Consider the following 15653-nt stretch of genomic DNA (forward strand, 5'->3'; position numbering starts at 1 on the left):
AGCGCCTCAGCAGCTCAATGGGCGGGGGGCCGACGAGGAAGTGGAATTGGAGGGCCTGGAGCCCCAAGACCTGGAGGCCTCTGCTGGGGCGGCCGTCGCCGCCGAGGAAACCAAGGAGTTGCTGCTCCCCCAAGACGCGGGCGGCCCCACCTCGCTAGGCGGCGGTGGCGCGGGGGGCCCCCTGCTAGCGGAAAGGAACCGTCGGACTCTGGCCTTCCGAGGAGGCGGCGGCGGCGGGGGTCTCGGCAACAATGGCAGTAGCCGCGGCCGCCCCGAGACCTCGGCGTGGCCCCTGAGGCATTTCAATGGGCGAGGGCCAGCGGCTGTGGATCTGGAGCTGGACGCGCTGGAGGGGAAGGAGTTGATGCAGGACGGCGCGTCCCTGAGCGACAGCACCGAGGACGAGGAGGAGGGGGCGAGCCTGGGCGACGGCAGCGGGGCGGAAGGCGGCAGCTGCAGCAGCAGCAGGCGGTCGGGCGGAGATGGCGGGGACGAAGTGGAGGGCAGCGGTGTGGGAGCTGGCGAAGGAGAGACTGTCCAGCACTTCCCGCTCGCGCGGCCCAAGTCCCTAATGCAGAAGCTACAGTGCTCCTTCCAGACCTCCTGGCTCAAAGATTTTCCCTGGCTGCGGTATTCCAAGGATACTGGCCTTATGTCTTGNCTTCCGCAAGTGGGGCACGATGAGCTTTCGCGAGGGACCCGAAACTACAAGAAAACCCTCCTCCTGAGGCACCACGTCTCTACCGAACACAAACTCCACGAAGCCAACGCCCAGGTACAGTATATCCTCCTAATTTTTAAGATCTTTTAGGGGAAGGTGGATCAGCTTAAAAACCCCCCACTTTCCCGGGTGAAGGCATCATTCCGGTTGTGGAATTGCAGGGAGCTCCTGCGTGGGGGTTTAGAAAGCCTGGGAACAAGTTTTCAAAAGTTATCTGTGTTGGAGGGTGGGGGGAAGGAATGACAGTGTTCTAGCCCTGAACTTGATGACTCCTTTTGTCCATCAGATTGACTTTTTTGAAAGTTTAATAAAGGGGGGATTCATAAAGGGGGGATTGAAGGGTTTAACCCCAAAAAGTTTAACTTTGCGGTCAAAAATTGTATTAGTTGTGACTTTAGCAAAGCTGCCTTATGTTTCAGTCTTTGGGCATGCCGGTGAAGTCAAATCCGGCAACTCTTTGAAGAATGAATTAAACAGTTCCCTTAACCTTTGATGCTAACTCTTTCAGGAAAACCTTCAACTGAGAAAATTCTTTATATCAGCTCAGGATAATGTGAAATATGAGAGCAGTATGTAAACGTAGAGGAAGCTATTTGGATAACACTCCTCATGAATAATTTTACTAAATTCATCTCTGTTGAACTTTTCTTACCAAAGGCACGCTTATTTCCTTCTATCCAGATTTTTGCACTGAGATTTTCTATAATCCTCCCTTTTAAAAACCTTGTAAATGCAGTCCACTTTACACTTAGCATATTAGGGTTGTTTCACGATATGCTGAAGTTATTTCTATCAGGTAGTAGGCTGGTAGAGACTGTATTTACTAAACTCCTTGAAAACATAAGTCCTTAGTTACAAAACAGATAAGCTGTACCTTAGTTGTTATTTCTTGTTTTAATATTTCCAGTCTAAAGATAGTAGTCTTAACATTTTGGTAATCCCTTTTCAAGCCGAATAAATGTTGATCAGTTCTTGTTTAAGAATTTTTCGACAACCTGTGTGGTGGACGGAATTCATTTTTTTGTATTGGCAGCCATTCATTGATTATAGAAAGTCAGCTTTTAGATATTAGTCCCTGTGTGTGTATTGGAGTGGTCTTTCTATTCAGAACACTTACCCTGGAGTTAATTAGGTGCTATCCAGTAACCCCATAGCACAGTAGTTTCTCAGAAGTTACCTTTAAAGCATAGGGTTATTTTTCCCAGTGGAGAATGGCAATAGTCTTTGCACGAATTTTAGTTGCCTAAGCCCTAGAAGGAAGGTCACTTAAAGATATATGGCCCCAGAAGGTTAAGTAAATTGTCCAAAGTCTTAGAGTCCTCAATGACAACTGAGACTAGAGCCTATAAGGAATGTTGTAATGGAAAAAGAATGGGTTTTAGAGTAAATCTGGGTTCAGATCTCAGCTTTCTACAATTACTAGCTTTGTGAGCTTGGACGGTGGAGCGAAACATAACTGATATTTCCTTGTGTAATGTATGCTGAACACACATCACCTTACCCTGCAAAGTAATATTTTTTTTTTATTTTATGTAAGAGGAAGTAGTCAGATTTTAAAGAGTTAAGTAATTTATTAAGTTATTTTGTAAGATGATGGAGGGGGACTTGTGAAAATGAAAGCATGTATTTCTAAATAATCATAGGTTGGTTATACAGAAAACTCTAAAAAAAGATAATGAGAAGGAAGATTCTTAACGTACAGGTGGACCAGTTAACTCTCCTTATCAGCATAGTCTGTCCCTCTAGGCAAATCTGAATGGGAATGCAAAATATAATTAGCTGCTTAGTGAACCTGAAATCAGAGGAAGGGGAATTAGAATTAGTTGGATAACCTTATGATAGTCTTAGTGTGGTGAAACCTCCCCTAGGCATTATCTAGATCAGGGGATTCATTGCCTAGGTAAAATTTTTTCTAAACTTGATCTCTGATTTCTCTCTCCTCTTCCCTTTGCCCCTTCAGAAGTCTCTTTTTATAGATATAAGCTACAAACCATCTTTAGGACACTCTTTCATTAGGCTGAGGATAATACAATCTAGTAAGTCCTGTGTCTAAGAGTATATATATTGGCTCCCTTGATTGAGTTTTAGATGTTTCCACTCTGAATTGATCCTGATGTTTTGGTTTTTAATCTAATGTTAGTGTGTGGGTGTTAACCTTGCTGTTTACCCCAGGTACCACCTACATATCTCTTTGTCTTGTTAACATGATTGATCTATTCAAGAATTGAGTTATTCCTATGGACAGAGTTCAGGAGGTGTTTTTGTTTTTGTTTTTATCCTGTAGCCTTTGATTACCTGTAGGAGGCAGTATAACACAATCTGTAAGAGCGTTCTTGGGCTTAAGGTTAAGGGGCACCTGAATCCTTATTCTCTTTCTTGCCAGGCAAAGGAGTTAACTTCTAGTTTCCTTGTATATGCAAAGTATATATTCCAAAGCACATAATCACTTAGTAAATGCTAGTCATTATTTTCATCATTATGTGTATTTATCACAGATAATCATAACAAGGTTCTTTTTGTGGCCTGGTACTCATGTGTCTCAGTGTTACCAATTTTGGCAGTTTGGAAACCACTTTTATCTTGTGGAGTCAGATTTGATTCTAGAGAATAAACCAGTTGTCGTTTGCATACCTTCAGACGCTTTGGCTAAACAGTTCTTTGAATGAACATTCTGAGATTTTTCTCAGGTATGCAAATCTTTTCACAGCTTCATAACAGTATCTTGCATTAGCTTTCTCCTGTCTTAAAAATAATGAAATGAGAGTTCTGGAGTTCGTCAAGCAAGAATTGAGTTTGAGGCTAAGGGTAATTCACTCCCTTTATTCCCCTCAACTCCTCTCTTATTTTTTTATTTTAAAGAGGGATGTTTTTTGAGAGGAGGTTGGCCAGATGATACAATATCAGTGTTACCTTTCTTTCTTAACACTTTCTGAAAGTATGATTCGTTAATTCCATAGTGAGCAAAGAATTATAGTACATTCCTAAAAAGTTTGCTATACTGTTAATTGGGTGTTGGTTAAGACTGCTTAGGGTAGAGTCAGAATATGCCCTCAGAATCCATTCTGAACCTTCTATATCGGAGAGATCCCTATATTTATAAGAATGTAAGGGGAAGCATACAGTTGTGTGTTTCTTGGTTGGTTTTTTTTTGTTTTGTTTTGTTTTTTTTTAGTAATAGTCTTCATTGAGGCAAGTTCAATGATTAGCTCATACAGAATTTGACCATTTTGCCCAGAGGACTTTAAAATTGCTTTAATCACAGTGAATACCACCATATCTTGTTTCAGACCACTTTCTACCCAATTGTGAAATTTTCATAGAATCTCACGTTCTGTCAACTCTAAGTTTACTAAGTCTGAAACATGCACTTAAATGTATTGTTATAAATTTAGGTAACCTATCTAGAAAGTAAATACTGAATTTAGATCAGTGATCTGATTGAAATTACTAATTAGAATATGTTGAGGTCAGCAACTAAAGCAAAATAGACAAAACGACAGTCTAGCAGCTTTCTTTGCATTTGGCAAAAGTAAGGCTTAAAGGTGTGTTTTTAACAACTGAAGAAGAAAGTCTGAAAGTTCACTAAGAAATCTTAAAAATGAACCTATGGCCCATTAAATAAGCATTTTGTAAAACATATAGGTTCTAACATTCATTGTATTTGGTTTGTTGAGCTGGTTCATTTCCCTTGTGTTTGACCGTTTAGTAGTGTCTTTGCCTACCTTATAGTGTATCTAGGATTGACTTCTTTGTCCCTCTTAAATTTACTTACTAGGTCCATCCAAGGCACTGGAGATAAACCTGTAAATCATTTTCTCTGCCCTCAAGGGACTTGTAGTCTAGTAAGAAGAGAGACACGACGATAAAATGGTAGATACCATGTTAGAAGTATGTTCAGGTTACAGTGGAAACAGTAAAGGAAGGGAGTCAAATTCTACGTGTGAAGGTTGGGAGAAGCTTGTATAATTGTCTCTTGAACTTCATTGAGTTAAATGAATAGCTGTTGAATAGGGAGGGGAGGGCATTGCAGGCACTGCAACTGGAAGCAGCATTAACAAAATGAAATTGATGTGTCTAAGAAGTGGATAATTTGGTTGCTGAGCAGAATGAAAAATCAAGTTTGAATAGGTAATAGACGATGGAGGGTATTTTGTCATGCTAAAATGATTGTATTCTGCTAACAAATGGACAACAATTTAGCAGTTAAAATTGCTAAACGGGAGGATCATCAAATATGTTGCTGTTCAGAGACACCTGGGTAGTGTGTGTGTTTTTAGAAGAGAGCTGGTAATAAAGCATATCTTTAGTATCTAAAATTGGCTGGAGGTTAAAATCACCTGAAGATTTCCGCTGCTAACCTACAGAATTAGAATTTTAATTTTTTCCTAAAATTTGGATTTGGAAGTGGAAATTAATGTTTTTAATCTTTCAGTGTAGTGTTCCAGTGGGTTGCTGCAACAAAAGCAGTAAAGATTTTTGTTTTTAATTCTTTATACTTTGTTTTGCATTGGAAATGCCTTTTTTCTGCTAATCCACTTACTGAAAGGACCAGTATAGGGTAGGGAAAGTAAATAATTATTTGTTGATTTTTAGCTAAATATTTTTTATGATTTGTGAATTAGCTACAGATGAACTCACTGTTTGCAAATGAAGGTATCCCCAACTCTTCTTCTCATAAGGGTGTAGAGATGGGTGGTGGTTTTGGATCCTTTTCAAGTTGGTGGCATTATTTAGTTCCCCAAGTTAGAGTATTGAAGACTGACCCTATGATCCCCACCTCCTCAACCAAAATCGAGTTGATTATTCAAGTTCTGCTGATTTTTATCTTCCAGGTGTTTTTCCAATCTCTGACTCATCACCCCCTCACGCCATTAACATTATCCACCTTAGGTTAGTTAAAGTCCTGGTTTCTTGCAAATATGTTGCACTGTTAAACAGTAGCTTCCCTTGGTCACAGTATCTCTAGTTTTTAGTTCCCAGATATTAATCCCCTACTTTGCTGTCATAGCCATCTCTTATATCTTCTAATTCAATCAGATCACTGCTTCTAAAGCTCTGTAAGTTACCCATCACAGAGGTTCTTAACCTGTGGGGCATACAGATTCGAATACCTTGGTAACTGATGGAGGCTATAGACACTTACCTCAGAAATTCATACGTGCATATTTGCATTTCTTGGGCTTTTTTGGGATCACTTGAAGTTCTTTTCGTAAATCTGGTATTGTACAGATCCTTGTAGACTGTCTTGTTTCTTTTAATGCTGTTAAATTTGCTTAGAATGTTCATCCTCCCATCCCACTCTTTCATCCTGTAAGGTTCTGCTCAAGGTCTTTCTTCTAAAAAGCATTCCCACCCCACCACCAAAAAAACCCCCAAAAAACACTGAACTAGATACACCTCTTCTGCTCTCATAACACCTTTGTTACAATCTTTAGTACTTTAAGAGTCTTGCCCACCAATGATAAACTTCAAATTGGGAACTATACTTACTCATTTTGGGTCCCCAGTGTAGAACTTGTCTAAAGTAGGCATTCATTTACTGCTTATTAAATAATTGAGTAAAGTCAGCAATTTTCAAGCTTTTAGCAGTCCTCTGTTGAGTTAAAATATTTACTATAAGCTTCTTTGGAAGTAGTTTTGAAGATACATGTTATGAGGATTTTAACTAAATGGACACCTTTTTGTATTTTCTTAACTATAGAAGAGTTAATTCTCAGGTCTTCTCTAGATGTAAAAATAGTTTTACTTTGGGCATCTTCACAAGTAAACTTGAAGACTTTTCATAGTCATTAAAGTAACAAATTGTCTAATTTTTGAAGTCTGCATGTCCATTTCCTTAAAATATTGTTCAGCCAGTTTTGACTGATGTCGTGGCTAAGTTGTGTTTTCCATTTAGGGAAAGGGAACAGAAAAGTTTCCCAAAATTTGAAAAGACTGCTTCAGTGAATACTTAAATCTCTTCATCAGTTTATTTTACATATTAGTGAACTTATGTTCTCCTATACTAGGACTTGGGCATTTAGAATGTTAAAGAAGGAACCGGAATACAGAGATGATGTATGTGAGTTCCTAGGGAACTACTTTAAAGACTTTTATGGTTTGTACTAAAATTTCCTTAATTTATTTAGGTCAGCAAATAATACCAGCAATGTATTTTAATGCTATGTGCTTATTTGAGCTCTGTTTTACCCAATTGCTGAAATGAGAGTACACATATTCTTGACTTGTAAACCCTTCATTGTGAAGAGCATATTTAAGAGGTGCTACAGAAACAAGACCTAGTGCTCTAGTCAGTAGTGGAAAAGAAATTGCTGGTGTTGCTTATAAGAGCAAGGAACATTATTATTCTTGTATAACAGTAATGAGAAAAAAATAGTGGGTGAATAGTTGTGTTTGATTTGTGTTAAAATAGAATGGGTAAATATTTTGGTGGATAGGTTTTTGTCTGAGTTATTTTTAAAAATTAGGACATTTGGTCTGATAACAGCAGAGAACTTCTGAAATTGGGACTGGCCCAGAAAATGCAGAACAGAGTGACCAAAGCCTAAATATGACATAGTTAGATATAGCTACCTCCTCCTTAAAGGTTTTGAACTGCCAGATGTATAACCTCTAGGTGGGTTCTTGATTTGTAAATGCTAATTCACTGCTTCCACAAATACTTCATGATGTGCCACCAAATTTTGATCAGTGCTTAAAATTTTTCCTTCTTTCAAGTATTTATACTGTTATTGTAACATGAGAGGTTTGAACCAGATGAGCTTTGCTGGGCAGGTATGGCGTGCATAACAAAGCTTAGTTTGGCTAAGTTTTGGCTAAGTGTCTGTAGTATGTAGAAAGCATAAGAAAATTAGTAAAAAAGTCTTAATCAAATAGTCTCATAAAAGGGAGATCAAGTAAACACTATGATGCTTTTATAGAAAATTATGCCATAGCATTAATTGTAGGTATTTTTAGCATTGGTTTAGTTCTCTGTATATTTATACGTTTTCATTTCCCTCTGCTATAACTTTAATGATGCTGAACATACAGGTTTATGTACAGGCTCTAAAGGTTGAAACAATGTCTTTTACCTCACTTCTTCCCTGCACACCTTCAAAAGCAAAACTTTTGGACTTGTGAATTATGTTTTGATTACTTACCTCAAACCCTGGCTGTTACCAGTTTTTGCTGAAGATTGGGTGTTTGGTAGGAGGTGAAAATCGCTAATTCAGAGCATGAGACTGGTATGATAGATTGAGAATGTGAGGGACAAGGGTGTTAACAGTACAAGGGCATTATGTATGTGAGACACACATAGTGATCATATATCTCAGATTTGCAAGGTTATTTTGCAAATGCGAAGGGGCTCGGAATTCTAATATTTCGGTTCTTTTGGTTGACTTCTCATACTTGAAAGCACACAAATTCTTAAATGGACCATGTGGCCTGGTTTCGTTTCAAGAGATTTGGAATTGTATGTATGGCTTCCTGTGTTCAGTGCTTAAACTAAACTTCAACCTAATATTTTTGTAAGTTAGCCATACCCATGTGGGGTGGGGTTAAGGGAGTTGTGGGATTGTTTAGGAATCTTACCACCAGTTAGAATATTGTTTCCATGAGAATTCTTTGGTAGTCTTAACTGTGTTCCCAACACCCTTCAATTTTTTTTCCCCTGATATTTCCTTCCTCTCTTCTCTCCAAGTGTATCTGTCCTCCCAGCATGTTTACAATCTACGATGTATCTTTCCATGTTTTTCCCATGCTTATATATTCGTAGATGTGTATGTGTCATTATTGTACAGAAATGGACTGTAAACACTTAAGGTCACAGTTTTCAGCCATCTTTTCTACTAGAAGTGTCTCAGCACTTTTTTGATTGGCAAAAGTGATTACCTCAGTTATCTAGTGAAGTTATTGAAGAGTGTGCTGTGGTTTTATAGGAAATTATCATAACTTTAGTGATGCTAAACAGAACTCTAATGAATACTTGTCAGGTTGAAAGAAAGAAAATTATAAACTTTTAAGGATTTTGAGTTCAGGAATTTAACCTTACATTTACTATTTAATGCTCCTAAAAAGATATTTTGAAAGTTGACTAGGAAATTATATAGCTGGATATTCCTGTAGTTGAAACACATTTTCCTATTAGGATCTTAACTTTATCTTGAGTTAGATTTAATTAACTTCACTGACCTAAACTATTTGGATATTGGCCAAGACGTACAATTTACCCTTTTAGTAGTGTTAAATAGGATGAGATGCCCAAAATACTGTAACTTGAACATTCCAAGTTCAGTCAGGAAGGCTGCTGCATTCCCATCACTTAGATTTAAGGCAAACTAATTAGATTTCTATATAGGAAAGTTTCATAAGAAAGTAATTGCTAGAATAATTTTAAATAATTCTTAATCCATATCCTTGGCTTATATATGAAAAGAATAACATGACTCATGCTATTCCTCAGATGAAATCCTGATCCTTATTCAGATGTGTTTGACTTTTCTTATGATAGCAGTGACTTGCACCAAGCTCTTCACATCTTTACTCTCAATATTTGGAATTGTTGTGAACACTATAGTCTCAAAATACATCACGGTTACTAACTGTATTTGATTAGCACTTTTTAAATAGCTATATTGATAATACTTATAAAAAGTGGATAAAATTTAATATTAATGTTTTCCATCCGATTATAGGAGTCAGAAATACCATCAGAGGAGGGGTACTGTGACTTTAATAGTAGGCCAAATGAGAACTCTTATTGCTATCAACTTCTTCGACAACTAAATGAACAAAGAAAGAAAGGTATTCTTTGCGACGTCAGCATCGTGGTGAGCGGAAAAATCTTTAAAGCTCATAAGAACATCCTGGTTGCAGGCAGCCGTTTCTTTAAGACTTTATATTGCTTTTCAAACAAAGAAAGCCCTAACCAAAACAATACTACCCATTTAGATATTGCTGCAGTTCAAGGTTTTTCAGTCATCTTGGACTTCTTGTATTCTGGTAACCTGGTGCTCACAAGCCAAAATGCCATTGAAGTGATGACAGTGGCCAGCTATCTTCAAATGAGTGAAGTTGTTCAAACCTGCCGAAATTTCATTAAAGATGCCTTAAACATAAGCATTAAATCAGAAGCTCCAGAGTCTGTAGTCGTGGACTATAATAATAGAAAACCAGTTAATAGAGATGGTCTGTCTTCATCACGGGATCAAAAAATCGCCAGTTTTTGGGCAACACGGAATCTTACCAATTTGGCAAGTAATGTAAAAATTGAAAATGATGGTTGTAACGTCGATGAGGGCCAAATAGAAAACTACCAAATGAATGACAGTAGTTGGGTCCAGGATGGTTCACCTGAATTGGCTGAAAATGAATCTCAAGGTCAAACAAAAGTGTTTATTTGGAATAATATGGGCTCCCAGGGAATTCAAGAAACTGGCAAAACAAGGAGGAAAAACCAAACTACAAAGAGATTTATTTATAATATACCACCTAATGAAACAAATTTAGAAGATTGCTCAGTGATGCAGCCACCTGTTGCCTATCCAGAAGAAGATTTATCATTCATCAAGGAAGAACCAGGTAAATATTTTATATACAAAGGTACCTTGTTTTTCATTCTAATTAATACTGATTGGATATAATTGTGAAGTATATTTTTAAAGTATTTTTTAAATTATTAAAGCAATACTAAATTTGAGTGTTTATAGAAGAAGGGAGAAAATTACTCAAGCACATAATTCTGGTACATCTTTTTGTTCTGAACATATGTGAGCTTCTCAAAGTTTGTGTTAATAATCAGGTATTTGCTTATTATGTGTAATGTGGACTCGGCTGCATTTATAGTTCTTAGATGTTTCTGATCTTTATGCTATGATCACTTTTTTTGCACTCATTGCTGAAAAGGATAAAATCTTTGTCGTAATCTTATTTAAAATCTTAGTTGTAATATATAATCAGTTTGTCATTTCAGAACATTTTTGAGACCTTCTTAATGTTTTTTTATTCCCAATTTTGGGGAGGGGATTAAACATTTGTTTAATAGAATTTTGCAAATGACAGTGGGATTATTCTAATTTGTTTGGAGCCACTATTCTGTTCTCACCATAAATCTTAAAGAAGCTAAATGTTTTAAATTTGTCCCATTGTCCCTTCACTTTGATTCTCATTTGCCTTTGTTACTAAGAGGACTGAGACCTTTCTTATTATTTAAGGAAAAATATATACACACATACACACCCAGTCTTACCATATCATATTTGTGCTGTGGATTTTTTTTTTTTTAGTTGAGGGGGAGACCATTGTTATTGTGTATGTAAATAGAAAGATTTGAAACTTATTTATCTTTAATTGCCTGTACCTAACTTAAATATATTTGAAGCAGCTCAATGGATTTGAGGTTTTCCCACACAGACCCTAGATTTGAGGTATATATCTACCACTGTTACATACGATTTAATGTTTGTTTTGTTGCTTTCAAAGCTGTAAAGATTCAGTGTCTGATTTACCTCATGGTGATTATCTATACTTTCTGTTAAAGAGAATCATTGTTTTTGGATCTCAAAGGTCCAGATGCCATAATAATCTTATGAAATGGTTTCTCTGGCTTTTTGGGTTTGGGTTTATCTTTCATTGGTTTTCAGACTTTTATGAAAATTAGAGTACCTGTATAATGAGTCACTGATCTTTTCCCTCCTACTTGTCAACTGTTTAGTAAAATCCCAGAGGCAGTTTATTTTTTTTAATGTTTTATTTATTTCTGAGAGAGAGAACAGGGGAGGGTCAGAGACAGAGGAAGACCCAGAATCTGAAAAGGCTCCAGGCTCTGAGCTAGCTGTCAGCACAGAGCCCGACGTGGGGCTCAAACCCATGAACTGTGAGATCATGACCTGAGCTGAAGTCGGCCACTTAACCGACTGAGCCACCCACCCGNGAATCATTATACAGGTACTCTAATTTTCATAAAAGTAAGTCTGAAAACCAATGAAAAATAAACCCAAACCCAAAAAGCCAGAGAAACCATTTCATAAGATTATTATGGCATTTGCCCTTTGATTTAAAAATTAATTAAATTTAAAAAATAATCTAAATTCCTTTCTCTCATCTCTACTTCTCTGTGCAAACAGCTTTTACAACATTTGTAAATTTCTATTAATCCTTATGAATAGAGTTTTAGTTTTAAGTTTTCAATTTGTGTATTTGCCTTTTGGATAAAAAGCACATAATTTTTGAGTAGGAGACAATTTAGACAACAGAATGATCAAGCTAAATACCTTTAAGATAGTCTAATGAGTCATGTTCGAACTAATGAATTATTCTATTTATAGTGAATTCTTTGGAGTTTTCTACTAACCAGCACTTCTGCTTTTTTATATTTTGGATGATAATTGGTATATGGCATTATCTTCAGTCAGATACTGCAGAAACTTAAAACAGAATTTTTTTAATGTTTATTTTTACGAGAGAGAGAGAGAGCACAAGCCAGAGCAGGGAAAAGACAGGGCGGGAGACACAGAATCTGAAACAGGCTCCAGGCTCTGAGTTGTCAGCACAGAGGCAGACACAGGGCTCGAACTCTGGAACAGCGAGATAATGACCTGAGCTGAAGTTGGACGCTTAACCGACTGAGCCACCCAGGCGCCCTCAGAATCTTTAATGTTTATTTTTGAGAGAGAGATTGAAAGTGTACATGTGCCTGCGGGTGCATGTAAGTGAGAGGCAGAGAGAGGACAGGATCTGAAGGAAGTTCTCTGTTGACAGCAGAGACCCTGATGCTGCGTTCATTCAACCTCCCCAACTGTAATATCATGACCTTAGGTTGAGCCACCCAAGTGCCCCAGATGTTGCAGAATCTTAAACTGCTTTTTAAATGATTAACTTTTTACAATTTTGAAAATTGGCCATCAGATGCGAGTCCTATTTTGACCATTCCATATAAATTTACTATATAAACTATTAAATATGGTTAAAAAACCAGGAAACTTGTCTTTATTTAAGAAGACATGGGCTTTGGACAAGGCTTTTTTTTTTTTGGCCACTTAGCTGTAACTGGTCCTGAGTGTCATCCCACATAAGGTCTTTAATGGGAAGAGAAAAGGAAAATTGCATAATTTTGAAATCTATAAAAACTACCCAAAGCTTTTTCTTAATAATTTTGGCAACAAAGCTTGATTTCATCACTTGGCAGCAAAACTAGCTATTGATATCTTTTACTCATTTCTTTAATTGTGAAGATTCATGTTTCGTTGCAGAAATACTGTTCTGATTATAGGATGCTACCCCTTGACCCCACTGGGAGTATTATAGTTATTACTTTTATAAAATCTGAAAATTGTTGCCTTCTACATCTTAACTGTAAACATTTCAGATAGATTTATGGATCTACATTAGTTTTCCTTGTCTTAGAGCAGAACATTTGGGACCCTCTATCTTTGAGGCATCCTTTTGGTTGAATGTGTTATGAAGGATGGTCTACAAGTGATAATATTCAGTCACTTTTCTTCAGAAACTGTTACAGTTGGGTGTTAAATGATAGATGACTGAATGGTAGTAGGAATATTCAGCCAAATTTGTCCCAAGAGATGGCTGTACTTAGGATTATTACCAATAAGTTAGAAACCTTAAAGAAATAGAATCTGTGTGGCCAGACTAGGCACTAAAGAAGCCGTGTAGATCAGTTATAGAAGGATTTTTGGGAGTTCTGCCTACTGAGAGTGTCAAATTGTCTAAGTGTCAACCCCTGAGAGTTCTTTAAGACTAAAACATTGATTTCTGACATAGTTTTAATATTATGGGGCGACCAGATTGTCTTAAATCTTCAAAGTTTTACTCTCCAGAAAAGTTATATTATAACCAAATATTATTCTTCTGGGATACTAGAATAGTATCCATATCATAATAGGAAATCTGATAGTAATTTTTAAAAAGTGTTTATTTTCAGAGGGAGAGTGCGCAGGGGATGGGCAGAGAGAAAATCCCAAGCAGGATCCCCTCAGAGCCCAATGTGGTACTTCATCTTGTGAGATCAGGACCTGAACTGAATCAGGAGTCACGCTGCTTAACTAACTGAGCCACTGAGGTGCCCCTGATAATATTTTTATTTAAGTCTCAAAAAAAGTAAGCATCTTGTCAGATGATGTTGATGTCAACATTGAGGAGTACCTTACCTGGAACGTGTTCGTAGTAGGATTGCTGTAGGGTTGAAACATATACCCAGTGCATTGGAACAAGTGTTTAAAATAAGTAGGACAAGGGGAGGCAATGGGAGGTTCCTAACTGCTCAACTCCGAAGAGTTGGAGAAGGCTTCATAGAGAGGGCAGTAGTAAGAAATGGGTCTGTGTAGGAGTTTGCCAGGAGAGGGAGAAGGGCATTCAGTTACTACAAGGTAACTCTCTACAAGGCAAGAAATCAGGGTCAGTAGGTTAAAGAATAGAAGAGTGTAGTGGGAAGATGAGGTTGGGTAGATAGGTTAGAGCCGGATTATAAGTCTCTCTGTTTTACATGGTAAATTTGTGGATTTGGTTTTAAAAATAGACTGAGGCAGTGAGAGGTTTTTAACTATAGAATAGGTCTGTTTATATTAGCCTTCGGGGAAAAAACATTTGGAGTGTGTTGTCATGTATTGGAGTGGGGAGTGATCTGGGTAGACCATTTAAGGACTAGTGAGGGCAGAAATAACAGCCATAGTTGAGTAGTGCAAAGAGCAGAGCTTAATCTAAAGATGGAGCAGTCACCCGAGTCAATGAGGTGAAAGGAAACTACTGTATGTTGAGTTTCTACCCTACTACAGGAACTGTCAAGGGTGCTTTATATGATATGTTTGTAACTGATTTTATTCTCCACTGAAAAGCAGGAGAAAACATGATCACAATACAGAGAATAAAGAGAAAAAATTATACCTGTTTGAGAAAAAAGTTTTGAAACTTCAAAGAAGTCTTCAGAGAAGAGAAACTTGATGTTGATATATATTTATATGAAAGTGGAATAGATCCTACTGAGTCTCTTAAGGGATTTTTTTGTATAATGGAGTTAGTGATTTCCAAAACCTTGATTTCTGGGGCACATGGGTGGCTCAGTCAATTAGGCATCCAGCTTTGGCTCGGGTCACGATCTCACAGTTTGTGAGTTAAAGCCTTGTTGCATTGGGCTCTATGCTCACAGATCAGAGCCTGGCGCCTGCTTCATTCAGAATCTGTGTCTTCTCCCTCTGTCGGCCACTCTCCCCTTCTCACTCTGTCTCTCAAAAATAAATATTTAAAATTTTTTTAAAAAACAAAAAAATCTTGATTTTTGATGCTCTCTCTCATTTCATTTTTTTTTTAAAGATTATCTGTCTTTTAAAACAATCTTAGTTTGTTCCTGCCTCATGTTTGGAATTTTGAGAACCGAAAGAAAATTGTTGGGGAAACCTTCTTCCCAACTTAGTTATGTTTAGCATTTACAGGCAAGTGCTGTACCACTCCCTTACCAGATGAATTAGAAACATTTCTAGCCTGCCATCGTCCAAGAGAAACCTATAACCATAGGCCCCAAGATTAATCTCACTTAATGACACCTGGATTTATATTGTACTTTACAGTTCACTCAGTATTTTCATTTACTAGTGTCACTTTTCATAGCAACTTTGTGAAGTGGGCAAACGTCGCTACTTTTTTATGTGAGAAAAATGAATTTGGGATTGTTATAAATTTGAGGAAGTAGAGACCAAGATTTACTTTATTTTTATTTTTTTTTAATATTTATCTTGAGAGAATGCTTGCAGGAGCATGTGGGAGAGGGGCAGAGAGAGAGAGAGGAAGAGGGAATCCCAAGCAAGCTCCTCACTGTCTGGACAGAGCCCCACCCATGGGGCTCAGTCTTAATCTCACAACTGCAAGATCATGACATAAGCCGAAATTAAAGTTGTATACTTGAATTAATTGAATCACCCAGGCACCACACCATTTTTTT

General features: G+C 37.5%; 1 protein-coding gene across 2 annotated transcripts in view; it reads left to right on the forward strand.

Annotated features, from left to right (window-relative positions):
* The window catches only part of ZBTB10 (zinc finger and BTB domain containing 10), a 32796-nt gene that overhangs the window by 596 nt on the left and 16547 nt on the right, over positions 1–15653 (forward strand). Inside the window, exons 1-2 of one of the 2 annotated variants that reach the window (XM_077774321.1) lie at positions 7–775; positions 9400–10285. In XM_077774321.1, the coding sequence (XP_077630447.1) occupies positions 365–775; positions 9400–10285 (1297 nt within the window). In that variant the 5' untranslated portion in view covers positions 7–364. Of the gene's footprint in view, positions 1–6; positions 776–9399; positions 10286–15653 lie in introns of those variants that run through there. The other variant, XM_077774326.1, reaches the window with a different exon arrangement.

The sequence above is a fragment of the Crocuta crocuta genome, unplaced genomic scaffold (assembly GCF_008692635.1).
Source record: "Crocuta crocuta isolate KB4526 unplaced genomic scaffold, BGI_CrCroc_1.0 scaffold81, whole genome shotgun sequence".
Classification (NCBI taxonomy): Eukaryota; Metazoa; Chordata; class Mammalia; order Carnivora; family Hyaenidae; genus Crocuta; species Crocuta crocuta.